Consider the following 13,017-nt stretch of genomic DNA (forward strand, 5'->3'; position numbering starts at 1 on the left):
GGGAGAGGCAGACCGGGACCCTCCACTGCTGTAGTAAGGGACTATCAATATTGTAGCTTCCTCCCTGCCTCATTGTCTATTCCTTCTGCCTGCTCTATTTGCTTAGGCACTCTCTCATTCTGCCTCTGTCTTTGAGCCACTTGTGCTCAAATGTGAGAGGCATCGTTTAATTTGCATTGAATTTAGATCTGCCAGTTGTTTTGTTAGCTCCCTAAGTACCAATTTAACGAAGTCTCTAGCATTTCCAGAATATTTTATTGTGACATGTTAAGTTATTATGAACAGATTCTCTGCTAATTGGGCTGGGTGATGGGCAAAGTAAACGTTAAGCCTTTCTTTGTTAATCAGTAAGCAAATAGAAGAGTTTCTCAAACATGGTTAGAACCCTGCTAGCACATGTGGTGTCTTTGTGAGACCTGGAAAAGGGCCCCTCTTCTGAGCAGACAGATTGTGAGAGGTTGCACCCTGGGCAGAGTGAGTAGCAACTGAGCAGAGTTGAGTAGCAAATAAAAACATGCCCGTTCTGCCCGGTTTTTGACTTATCTATTTTTTTTGGGTGTTGAGTTTGAGAAGTTCTTTATAGACCTTGGATATCAGCCCTTTGTCTGTAGTGTCATTTGCACATATCTTCTCCCATTCTGTGGGTTCTCTCTTTGTTCTGTTGACTGCTTCCTTTGCTGTGTGGAAGCTTTTTATATTGATGAAGTCCCAATAGTTCATTTTCGCTTTTGTTTCCCTTGCTTTTGGAGACGTGTCTTGAAAGAAGTTGCTGTGGTTGATGTCAAGGAGATTACTGCCTATGTTCTCCTCTAGGATTTTGATGGATTCCTGTCTCACACTGAGGTCATTCATCCATTTAGAGTTTATCTTTGTGTATGATGTAAAAGAATGGTCCAGTTTCATTCTTCTGTATATAGCTGTACAATTTTCCCAACACCATTTATTGAAGAGAGACTATCTTTTCTTCCATTGGATTTTTTTTCCTGCTTTGTTGAAGATTAGTTGACCATAGAATTGAGGGTCCATATCTGGCCTCTCTATTCTGTTTCATTGGTCTGTGTCTGTTTTTATGCCAGTACCATGCTGTCTTGGTGATCACACCTTTGTAATGTAGCTTGAAATCAGGCAACGTGATCCCCCTCAGCTTTGTTTTCTTTTTCAACATTTTTCTGGGAGATTTGGGGTCTTTTCTGGTTCCATACAGATTTTAGGATTGTTTGTTCCAGCATTTTGAAAAATGCCACTGGTATTCTGATTGGGATGGCATTGAAAGTATAGATGCTCTAGGTAGCATAGTCATTTTAACAATGTTTATTCTTCCGATCCATGAGCATGGAATGTTCTTCCATCCTTTTGTGTCTTCTTGAGCAGGCATTTCTCCACAGAAGACATGCAAATGGCTAACAGACATGTGAAAAATTGATCATCATCATTAGCCATCAGGGAAATTCAAATCAAAACCACAAAATCAGTGTTACACCAGTTAGAATGGCAAAAATCGACAAGGCAAGAAACAACAAATGGAGAAATTGTGGAGAAAGGGGAACTCTCTTACATTGTTGGTGGGAATGTAAATTGGTACAGCCACATTGGAAAATTGTTAAGGTTCCTCAAAAAATTAAAAATAGAGCTACCCTATGATCCGGCAATTGCACTAATGGGTATTTACCCCAAAGATACAGATGCAGTGAAAAGAAGGGCTATATGTACCCTAATGTTCATGGCAGCAATGTCCACAGTAGCCAAAATGTGGAAAGAGCCAAGATGCCCTTCAACAAACAAATGGATAAAGAAGATGTGGTCCATATACACAATGGAATATTACTCAGCCATCGGAAAGGATGAACACCCAACTTTTTCATTAACATGGATGGGACTGGAGGAGATTGTGCTAAGTGAAATAAATCAAATAGTCAATTAGAGAAAGTCAATTATATGGCTTCACTTATTTGTGGAACGTAAGGATAGCATGGAGGACATTAGGAGAAAGGAAAAATGAAAGGGGAGAAATCGGAGTGGGAGATAAACCATGAGAGACTATGGATTCCAGATAACAAATGGAGAGTTTTAGAAGAGAGGGGGTGGGTGAGTCTGGTAATGGGTATTAAGGAGGGCATGAATTGCATGGAGCACTGGGTGTGCTATATGCAAACAATGAATCATGGAACAGTACATCAGAAACTAATGACGTACTGTATGGTGACTAACATACACAATTAAAAAAATACATAAAGAGGAAAAAGAAAAAAAAATGCCACTTCCTCCAGGGGGACCTTGGTCACTTGGGCCAGTTGAGTGGGAGCTAAGTTAGCTGGCCTCCATGCACTCTTAGTCTCTGACATAGCAATCATGGAATCCATCTTGCTTCTGTCCCTTCCCATCTTTAAACCCTGGAGTTTTCCTTGTTTTGTTTTTTAATTTGATGGTAGCCCATCCATTTTGATGGTAGTGATAGGTGAGAAGGAGGGTTTAAGAGCTACTGTTTGATTTCAGGTGAAACAACATGAAATAACCTGAGTGACATTTCGGTGCAGTTTCCCTTTCCAGCCCACTCTTTTGCTGAAGAGAAAACTCTTTTCCCAGATAGTAGTCCAAAGAATCAATGGAAAAGATTTGTTCATTTTAAAGAACTGACTGTAACTTTATTATCAAATGGTTGCTTCTGTATACCCATGGCCCATAGAAGCAGTCATTTGATAATAAAGTTAATATATGTGAACTTTTCTGGGATGTGTCACATTAATAGTGACAAAATTGAGTAACCATGCTGTTTACTGCTTTAAAGTATCAGAAGCTGCTACCTTGACATGAAAAAAGCATTATATCCTTCTTCTTGTACTCCCCGCCCACCTCTAAATTAGAAGGGAATGAATAGTAAAACTTAAGTTTGTTGTTGTGTTTTTTCCCCTCCTTATTTCAGGTGAAGTATTCCATATCACTGCTCCTGATAAACTTACCTTTGAGGAGGCTGAAGAAGAGTGTGAAAACCAGGACGCCCGGCTGGCAACAGTGGGGGAACTCCAAGCCGCTTGGAGGAATGGCTTTGACCAGTGCGATTATGGGTGGCTGTCCGACGCCAGCGTTCGCCACCCTGTGACTGTGGCCAGGGCCCAGTGTGGAGGTGGTTTACTTGGGGTGAGAACCCTGTATCGTTTTCAGAACCAGACAGGCTTCCCTACCCCTGATAGCAGATTTGATGCCTACTGCTTTAAACGTAAGTGTTTGATACCTTCTTAAAAATTACAGATTTTAAAAAAATACTTCGAAGACAGGCATTGGTGTTCATCTAGCAATGGGAATGGATTCCATGTCTTGCAGTGTACACACAGAATGGAAACAGTTCAGTGACTTTCAAAAGCCAATAAATGGCAGTGATACAGTTAAAACAACAGGAAGTTTGACAGATGTTCTTTTAGAGGTGGTGAGGAATGTCAAGTTAGGTTCTTAACTGTGCTCCTTTGTACCTAGAACCACAGAACATATTTCTGATTAGGTTTTTTGTGTTTCTTTTTAACATTAATTGCAGTCCTTAAATGTAATTAGATTATTGGTACTGTAATTTTGAGGCCAACTGTGGCTGAGTTGAATCCTTGAATTTTGCATATTTTATTTTTGGTATGTCTTTCTTTGAAATGGTGGAGAATTCCAGTTTCAGTAACTGCAGGTAAGTACTTGGAACAGAGATGGATAATCATAACATTCAGTTAATACCTAACAGGAAACCATGCTATAAATAAGTATCTCCTTTTATCTGATTTTAATTTAAGTAATGAAAATATGTGCCTTCTAATCACCAATTCTCTAGTATCATATTGAAGTACGGTCTGTTTTCTTTGAAAGGTGTAACGTAGGCTATCTTCAGTTAGGTTTGCTCTTTAAAAGTGATCTTAAGTAACATCTCTCCACATTCATGATATAATTATTTAGAATTTTCAGATGTCCTTAAATTATTTCAGCAGTAGTAGTCACATGATATAATATTGTGCTTGTAGGATGCTTGATCAAACAAGCGAGTAATCCAGAGTCTCATTGTGATTTTTACTGAAGGATCTATATTGTTGTGACAGCTAAACAAAGATTTCCTAACATTTGGGGTGAGTTATGTTCAAAGTAGAGCCACGTTATATTGAAATATAGTAAAAGGTTTTACCAAGTTTCCAATATACTTTGTCGTAGCAATACATAATAAATGAATAGAAAATATACTAGCATATTATGTAGTTGGTTTCTAAAGTGAAATAAACAAGCATTCTTTAGATCAACCAAAAAGTCACAGCTAGGATATCTGAGTAAAAGAGGCATTAGTGCGGCGGAAAAGTGTGTTCTCACGTGCCGCTGCTTCCCTTCTGAGCTGCCTCTGCCCACATCCCCTCCCATGGACTCAGCTTTCTCAGTGTGAAAGCCGTGTGTTGGGTATCAGTGCAATACAAGCTGGCCATAAAAAGCCACTTGAAAATACTGACTTTTGTCCCTAGACTCTGAAACAAAAGAAAAGCTCTTCCTTAGTTATTTTCAGCAAAAGAAACATTAAAAAGGAACGCCTATCTCTAAAAGTAGAAACATAGACATTCTTTTAACAGTGACTCTCAAGTAGTTGAAGCTCTAAAATCAGTTTTTCATTAAGTGACTATGATTAAGAACGGAAGTCAGATTGGTTTCCGGGGGACAGGGTTAGAGAGGTTTAATTAGGGAAGGAGTGGAATTATCCAACTTGGCTACCTTGCTCAACTGTGCTTGATAAAACTGGCAAGAGAGAACTTTTAAACAACACTTTTTTTTCCTCCCTGAGGGTAAAACTTAAACCGAAGGCTATCTGTAGCCACAAAGAATTCATCCTGATGTCTTTTAAATTATTTATTTAAATGAGGAATTCACATGAACACATGAAATGACAAGATACTTAGTTTCAAATACAATAACCACCTGCTAAAAACCTATGTAAAATCTGACAAAAGTTTGAAAAGTTTAGGTCCAGTTTTTTTTCTAATTCATTTGAATCTATAGAACTTGGAAATATATAACTTCCAAATATCATGGTTCAAATTTTGGTTTTTTTCCAAACCAAAGCATAATCTAAACTAATCTAAATCTAATCTAAGGGTTAGATTCTTGTTTATTTCTTCCCGAAGGCCTATTATATTCAAAATGTATTCAGCATCTAAAAGATTTAGAAGGCTTAGTCATAACATAAAAATATTTCCTAAACCATACACAGGGCCAATAGCTTCCCAAAATTTCTTAATTCTGTTTCCCAAGGATTCTCTTAGTGTATATCCTTAAAGGAATTTAAAAAATATTCTCAAATGACTTGACTGTTATTCAATTTTGCCACATAGTTGAGTGGTGGCTAAATACTTAGGGTGAGATGTATGAGTTGTGACCTCAGCAATAGCTCCAGATGCGATTTCGGAGATATACTGCTGGTTGGTTAAGTAGAGGAATTTAGAAATAGAACCATATTTCTCTTGCTTGCTTTTTACCGAATGTAGAAGGGGCTTATTAAAGACACTTCTTGGTGAATGAAAAATACCAAACCTCACTTTGCTTTCATTCTCTTTTCCTTCTACCATCACTGAATAGAATATTAACAATAGCCAATGACAAGCATAATTAGAATCTATTCATGTCAAGCAGAATGAAAAACAAGGAAATTAGTACATTTGTGAAATGAAATTTTCCTGTGTATTTACCTGTGATGATTAAACTTAATTGTGCACCTTTCATTTTTCTTTGACTTCAAAGTTAAGCAAGTTCTGTCAAAGAGAGTTAGGGCTTTGGAAAATCATCCGTACATCCCCAAATTTAAGTGAATCAGAGCCACTCAAGACTCAGGATAATCTCTCATGTTATGTTATTAATGCTCTCCAGTACAGGGAGATAGAGCATGTTTCCTAGAAAACCCATTCTCATATTCTATTACCATCGTCGTTGGATAGTTTTTCTAATTATCCAAATTCATTGCATTGGACTTAGTGCCCATTTTTCCTTTTTAAGTTGGAGACCAAACTCTAAATAACACCTATTTCTATTATTGAACTGAACACAGTTGTTCAGTTGTCCCTCAGCATCTTCCTCAACTGAAATAATTTTCTTGTTTTGAAATTCTTATTTGTAAGTGTTTGGTCATCTATGTGATCTAGCTTTGAACCCTCAATTTTTTTAAATCCCTCTGTTTGATTAAGCTAGGAACTAGAATTATGATTTAGAGAAGGCTAAATAATTTCCCGCCACTTCATATGCTATACTTCTTACATATTTGTTCACGTTCAAGTTGACCTGCTCTTCTACCCTATGGTGTGCTTGTGATCCTTTCTGTGCCCTCGACCATAATCTGACTGTAGGCACCAAAACTAATCCTTCCCGAAATGGTATTTTAAATATGTTTTCTGTTTATTGAATTTCAGTCTGTTGGCATTTAATCACTCGTAAAACTTTTTAATAAGAGTTTGCATCTAATGCCATTGTTCCAGCCTTTACTCTGTATTTAACAATGAAGTCCGAATCAACTTATTGTATATCCACTCTATTTGTGAATTCTTATGTTTACAGTTATTTACATAGGAAACCTTTTCATATAGAAGAACTAATTTGAAATTAGTCACTTTCATATAAAGTGGGCGGTATGGGTGTGCGTTAAATTGACTATCATGCTGCTAACAGGATCTTTATATTTTATTGGGAAAATCTGCCTCATGTCTTATAACAGAAGCAAAGAAAAGAAAGTCTATAGGACATAAAATACCATAAGTACAGTGATGCAAAACATCTGTGTGGCAGACAGCTGCAAAGATTGGAAGGGAGCTTTTGTGGGAAAAGAAATATGCTGATTTCTGTTGGCTTCCTTAATAATGAAACTAAAGGAACACTGGTAGTTTTCCAATTCAAAAATTTCTCTACGTGAATTCTTTTGGAAGGACACTTTTGGCATAACTTGGAGTTCCATGTTCACCTTTGTAATAGTCACCATTAATATATTAGCATTTATCCTTAAGATATCTCTTTGTAGATACTTGTGGTTTTTAAAATTATTTCCTTTTTTTGGAGTGGTTGAAACAATGATCAGATATTCTGAGTTATGATGGAAGTCAGCTGTTAAGTTGATGAAAAAGCCACCCAACCCCAAGGAAGTCTGAGGTTTTCCATTCCAAATAGTAGAATTAATTAACTTAATTATAAGCAGACTTTTAAACAGAGCTCTAAAATTATTAAAAACCCTTATTTTTGATTTTTGAAAACTAAATCACATAAATCCTGACTTTGTAAGGGGGATTCTCTGAGACATATTGCTGTCACTTTACTATGTTCCAGGACTAGACAAAGGCAACACCAATGATACAGTAATAATCGGCAATGACGTACAATTTAGATTTTAAAATCTGAATCCTTTATTTTTAAAACACTACAAAAGTATTTTCACAGCATTGTAAGAAGATGCTAGCCCAGAACTTGGATTGGAACGTGGGACAACCTGATACACAGGCCTTCTGTTTAGCCCTAATGCCATATTATCTCCTTTTAAGTTAATTTCATCAGCCATGGAAATAAGAGGAAAAAAGGAAAATTAGCTCTTTTGCGGTTATTAACAGTAATGTGATTATTTTTTCTCTAATATGAAGTGTGATAAGTGATTATGTTATGTTTCCACGGGAACTTTCTCTGTATGTACATTTTACTATTTCTCCAAAGAAAACTGTTAGAAGATGGACATAATATTTGGCAGTGAAATGAGGTAATAGTTGTGGAATTTCAGAGGATAGAGAATTGAATTAAAAGAGAGATATCAGCCACACTTTGGTTCCTTAAGTTGTTCATGTCAATCAAAATGGACCAAATCTTCTTCCAGGAAATGCATATAGAAAAAGATTTTCTTATGAGGAGAAAAAAATTACTTAATGTTTCTGAAGAGTCCAATTATTTTTGTTTAGTTTTGTTCCAGCATAAAATAGTATCAGGTAAATAGTGCAGACTTTGGAGAATATTTAAATGATACCATAATGTAAATGGCCACCAAGTTTTCATTCTAAAATTAGTGAATCTGGGCTTCAGAATGGTCTGGGGTATGACCACAGCTAATAACAGCTCATCCGAACCAAAAATAAAGAACCTGTTATAACTCAAGTCTGATTTACAACAAAATCACATCATTTTGTCCTCAAATTATTATGATAGATGTTAGTTTTTAAAGCAGTTTTAGGTTTCAGAGTAGTTAGATTTCCTATGTACCCCTGTCCCTTGTTGTGCACAGCCTCCCCTATTATGAGCATTGCCCACCAAAATGGTGCATTTGTTGCAGCTGATGAACACATGTGGGCATACCATAAATCGAAGTTCATAGTAGGTAAAGTTTTATCCTTTGTACTCTACGTTCTGTGGGTTTGGACAATTACATAACAACATATATTTATGATTCTTGTATCAGACACAGCAGTTTCACTGCCCTAATATAATTAAGTTTTAACAGGATAGGTGGAGTGCAAAGATACCCAGTTTAGTTTTCCAAGGACTACTGTTTGGGGATTATTGAGAATTAGACACAGATATTACAGATACTACAGATGTGACAACTCTCATCAGGGAGAACAGGTATTCCCCCATACAGCTAGTTTTAAGTCATACTGGATGTGGTGAGACAATGACTACAGGTTTCTTTAGAACAGTTCTTTCTGAGTTTAGTGGTGACTAGTTAAATTTTTGAAAATCTAATTTTTTGGTAAGAAACAAAATCTCTGCATGCTAAGCTCTGCTGCATTTTCCCTATGTTGAAGAAGAATCTTGTTGTCTACAACATTGTCACTTAGCTACTCAGTTTAAATTTCTTTAAAAAGGAGAGGCCATCCTCTGTAAATCTGGAGGTATTATAATGTAACATTTTATGATGACATGTTACTTTTTATTGCCTGAGCCCATTCTTTCTGATGCTCAGGGTTGTTTCCAGTGATTTGTAATTACAGACCTAAAATACATCATGTGGGTACTTCACTTCCTGTTCGACTTTTGAGTTTCATGCTAAAGTAAGCCTGGAACCAAGACCCTTGTAAGAGTTACAAATGTAGTGTGTAGAACATAGAGCAAAATGTGAATCTATCACAAATGCCAAGCAGCCTCTGCCAGAAATGTCTTATTGTTTATTAGAAACCCAAGACTACACTGCAGACTTGAAATGAAGGTAGAGACAAATGTCCCAACACCTGGACTCAAGTAAAGGGTGGTACTAAAAAGTTTAATATCCTGTTTTTATGAAGCCCTCCACGTTATGGACAATGTAATAGTTTATATGTAACTCGGGTACATTTGATGTGGATTTTTTGTTGTTTTGCAATCTGAGGCACTCCCTCTCCCCTGAGACAGAGCACAACTTGAGAAGGAGGGAGAAGAGGCAGCGGACAGAAGAAGCCTTCAGAACAGTATTACGACGTTTTCCTAGTAGGCCCCAAGTTGCTGCTGTAGTTTCTGATAAGTAACCTAGCTACTGTTTCCAAACTCTGCGTTTATATGGTTTTGGACTTCTCCTTGTCTTAAAACTACAACATATTCATTTTCCTTAACCGAAAGCAGCCATTCATCCTTATGGGTGAAAGCAGTGATAAGCCTTACCATGTAAAACAAATGATGAGTTTGTGACTATGATATGTTCAAATGTCTGCCCTTGAGTTAATGTAATTATAGTTTCTAGATGCCCTTCGTCACAGAACACTTCTGGGTCACCCCAATATACACAGCAGCACTTCACAAACACTGGACATACAACTTTTTATTAGTGACTTGTCTAATCAACTCTTTGAAATTATTTTTCTAGCTAAACAGAATATATCAGAGGCTACAACCATCGAACTGAATATTCTTACAGAAACTGCATCATCCAATCTTTCTGAAGAACTGCAAATGGTACCTGAAAGAACAACACCGATCATCCCTCTAATCACCGAATTACCTATCATTACAACAAAGTCCCCTCCTGTAGGAAATATATTCAATTTTGAGCAGAAAACCATAGTTCAGGCTCAAGCTGTCACACACGGATCAGCCACCGAATCATCCACACCTGGGATTACCATGAAGCCTTTGGATATGGACTACTACTCACCTTCAGCTTTAGAACCACGTGGAAAGCCAGACATACCTGAAATTCAGAAAGAAGTACCCCAGAGTACAACTCTCATCTCCCATCATGCTACCGATTCATGGGATGGTGTCAGGGAAGACATACAAACCCAAGAGTCAGTTACACAGATTGAACAAATAGAAGTGGGTCCCTTGGTAACATCAGTGGAAATCTCAAAGCACATTCCTTCCAAGGAATTGTCTGTAACTGAAATACCATTTGTGTCTACAACAATGACCCTGGATTCCAAAACTGAAAAGAGAACAGTAAGTCCTATTTCTGAATCTCTGACCACAAGTCACTATGGATTCACCGTGGGAGAAGATGACAGCGAAGACAGAACATTTACAGTTAGATCTGCTCAGAGCACCTTGACCTTTAGCCAAATACCTGAAGTTGTTACAGTGTCAAAGACTTCAGAAGATACCACCTCCATTCCACTAGAGGACAGGGAGACATTATCAGAGTCTACAATTGTTTCACCTGTAACTATGCCTGACAGTGACAGATCATCCACAGACAACTGGGAAGAGAAACAAACTAATGGAAGGATAACTAAAGATATTTTGGGCCAGTATGTGTCCACCACACCTTTCCCATCACAGCATCGTACAGAAGTAGAATTGTTTCCTTATTCTGGTGATAAAAGATTAGTCGAGGGAATACCTACAGTTATTTATCCCTCTCCACAAACAGAAATGTCAGAAGGAAGAGAGAGAACAGAAATACTTAGGCCAGAGATGAGAACAGTTACTTACACTGATGATGAGATACAGGAAAAGATCACCAAAGATCCATTTATAGGAAAGATAGAGGAGGAAGGCTTCTCTGGAATGAAGTTCTCTACGGCTTCTTCAGAGGAAGTTCATCTTACAGAGTCTTCAGTAGAAATGACCAGATCTTTTGATTCCCCAACACTGACAACAGCAAAGCTACATGTGGTGCCAACAGAGGCAGGAGATGCGGAGGAAGACTCTACAACAACACTGGTTGAATTGGACACAGATGGCTATCAAGATACTACAAAGTATGATGAGGGTATTACAACACTGAATGTGAGCCACAGCACTGTAACTGTGGAGGTGGTCACTGTATCAAAATGGGCATGGGATGAAGATAATACAACAGTGAAGCCTTTAGAACCCACAGAAGATGAAGGTCCTCCAAAATTGCCCCCTGCCTTACTCACCACTACAGAAGTGAGTGGGAAGGATAAGGAAATCCCAAGTTTCACTGAAGGTGAAGGAGATGAATTTACTCTTATCCCAGATACTACTCAAAAGCCATTAGAAGAGTTTGCTAAGGAAGATACAACAGACATGCATGGGAAAGTCACAGTTGGATTTCAGCCAACTACATTAATTGGTATTGCAGAAAAGCCGACTTTGAGAGATTCTACAACCAAGGAAAGAGTTCCACCTACCACAAGTGTGGAAGGCCAAGTTATTTATGCAACCACAGAAGGAAGTGCTTTGGATGAGGAAGATATGGATGTCTCTAAGCCAGTATCTGCTGTCCCCCAATTTGTAGACACTTCAGACGTGGAAGGATTGGCATTTGTTAATTATACTAGCACCCAAGAACCTACTGCTTATGTAGACAGCTCCCATACCATTCCTCTTTCTGTAATTCCCAAGACAGAATGGGGAGTGTTGGTACCTTCTCTTCCACCAGAAGGTGAAGTTCTAGGTGAACCCTCTCAAGACATACATGTCGTTAATCAGACTCACCTGGAAGCAACCATTTCCCCTGAAACTGTAAGAACAACAATAGAAATCACACAGGGAAGAGGTCAGGAAGAGTTCCCTTGGAAAGAAGCAACCACAGAGAAGCCAGTTCCTACTCTCAGTTCTACAGCTGCCACAGCTGAGGAGGCAACAACAGCTGTGGGTAAACAAGAGCATGACAGGCCACCATACACAGTCTCTGAAGACAAGTTGGTGACAGCTTCTGATAGAGTCCCAGTTGTTGAAACAACTCCAGTTGGAAAAATTGAGCACAGTATGTATTATCCACCTGGTGCTGTCCCTGAGCACAAAGCAGAAACAGATGAAGTGGTAACCCTAACACCAAGCGTAGGACCAACGGTGTCTTTGAGTCCAGAGCCTGAAGAGAAGTATGAGACAGAAAGTGCTAGTCCAAGGGAATTTGTATCACCGTTCAGCACCCATGTTACCCAGCTGATAGAAGAAACCACTACTGAGAAAAGAGAGAAAGCATTCCTAGATTATATTGATGTAGGCTCAGGATTATTCGAAAAGCCCACAGCCACAGAACTCCCAGAATTTTCAACAATTAAAGCCACAGTTCCAAGTAATATCACGGCTGCTGCCTTCACTTCAACAGAAAGACCCCATACCACGTCAGCATCCAAGCCATCCCCAGGACCCACTGAGAAACCGCCTCTCATTGACAGGGAGCCTGGAGAAGAAACAACCCATGACATGGTAATCATTGGAGAATCAACATCTCGTGTTCCTCCCACTACCCTGGAGGATGTTGTAGGAAAGGAAACAGAAACTGATATTGACAGAGAGTATTTCACAACTTCAAGTACTCCCTCCGCTACACAGCCAGCAAGACCACCCACTGTGGAAGGCAAAGAGGCCCTCAGACCTCAGGCAATTTCCACTCCAGAACCCCCAGCAGGGACAAAATTCCGCCCCGACATTAATGTTTATATTATTGAGGTCAGAGAAAATAAGACAGGTAAGTCTTTGCTTTCTAGACATGCCAGTCAAGGCAATCAGCATTTTATCTTGAAAATTACTTTTGGGAAAAAAATCAACATGCCAAATGCTGCCATTAGAAGATAACTGGAGTGTGAAAAAAAATTCTGTATTTTAGTTTCATATATTTGTACAAGAATTGGAAAAATATGTTATTTGGAAGAATGTTAGATACGATTGTGTTTT

General features: G+C 38.3%; 1 protein-coding gene across 5 annotated transcripts in view; it reads left to right on the top strand.

Annotated features, from left to right (window-relative positions):
• The window catches only part of VCAN (versican), a 109,654-nt gene that overhangs the window by 36,080 nt on the left and 60,557 nt on the right, over window positions 1–13,017 (top strand). For 3 of the 5 annotated variants that reach the window (XM_059175410.1, XM_059175413.1, XM_059175411.1), the window contains exons 6-7: window positions 2,921–3,214; window positions 9,797–12,811. In XM_059175410.1, the coding sequence (XP_059031393.1) occupies window positions 2,921–3,214; window positions 9,797–12,811 (3,309 nt within the window). The remainder of the gene's footprint in view (window positions 1–2,920; window positions 3,215–9,796; window positions 12,812–13,017) is intronic. The other 2 variants (XM_059175412.1, XM_059175415.1) reach the window with 1 other exon arrangement.

Source organism: Mustela lutreola, chromosome 5 (genome assembly GCF_030435805.1).
Source record: "Mustela lutreola isolate mMusLut2 chromosome 5, mMusLut2.pri, whole genome shotgun sequence".
Taxonomy (NCBI): Eukaryota; Metazoa; Chordata; class Mammalia; order Carnivora; family Mustelidae; genus Mustela; species Mustela lutreola.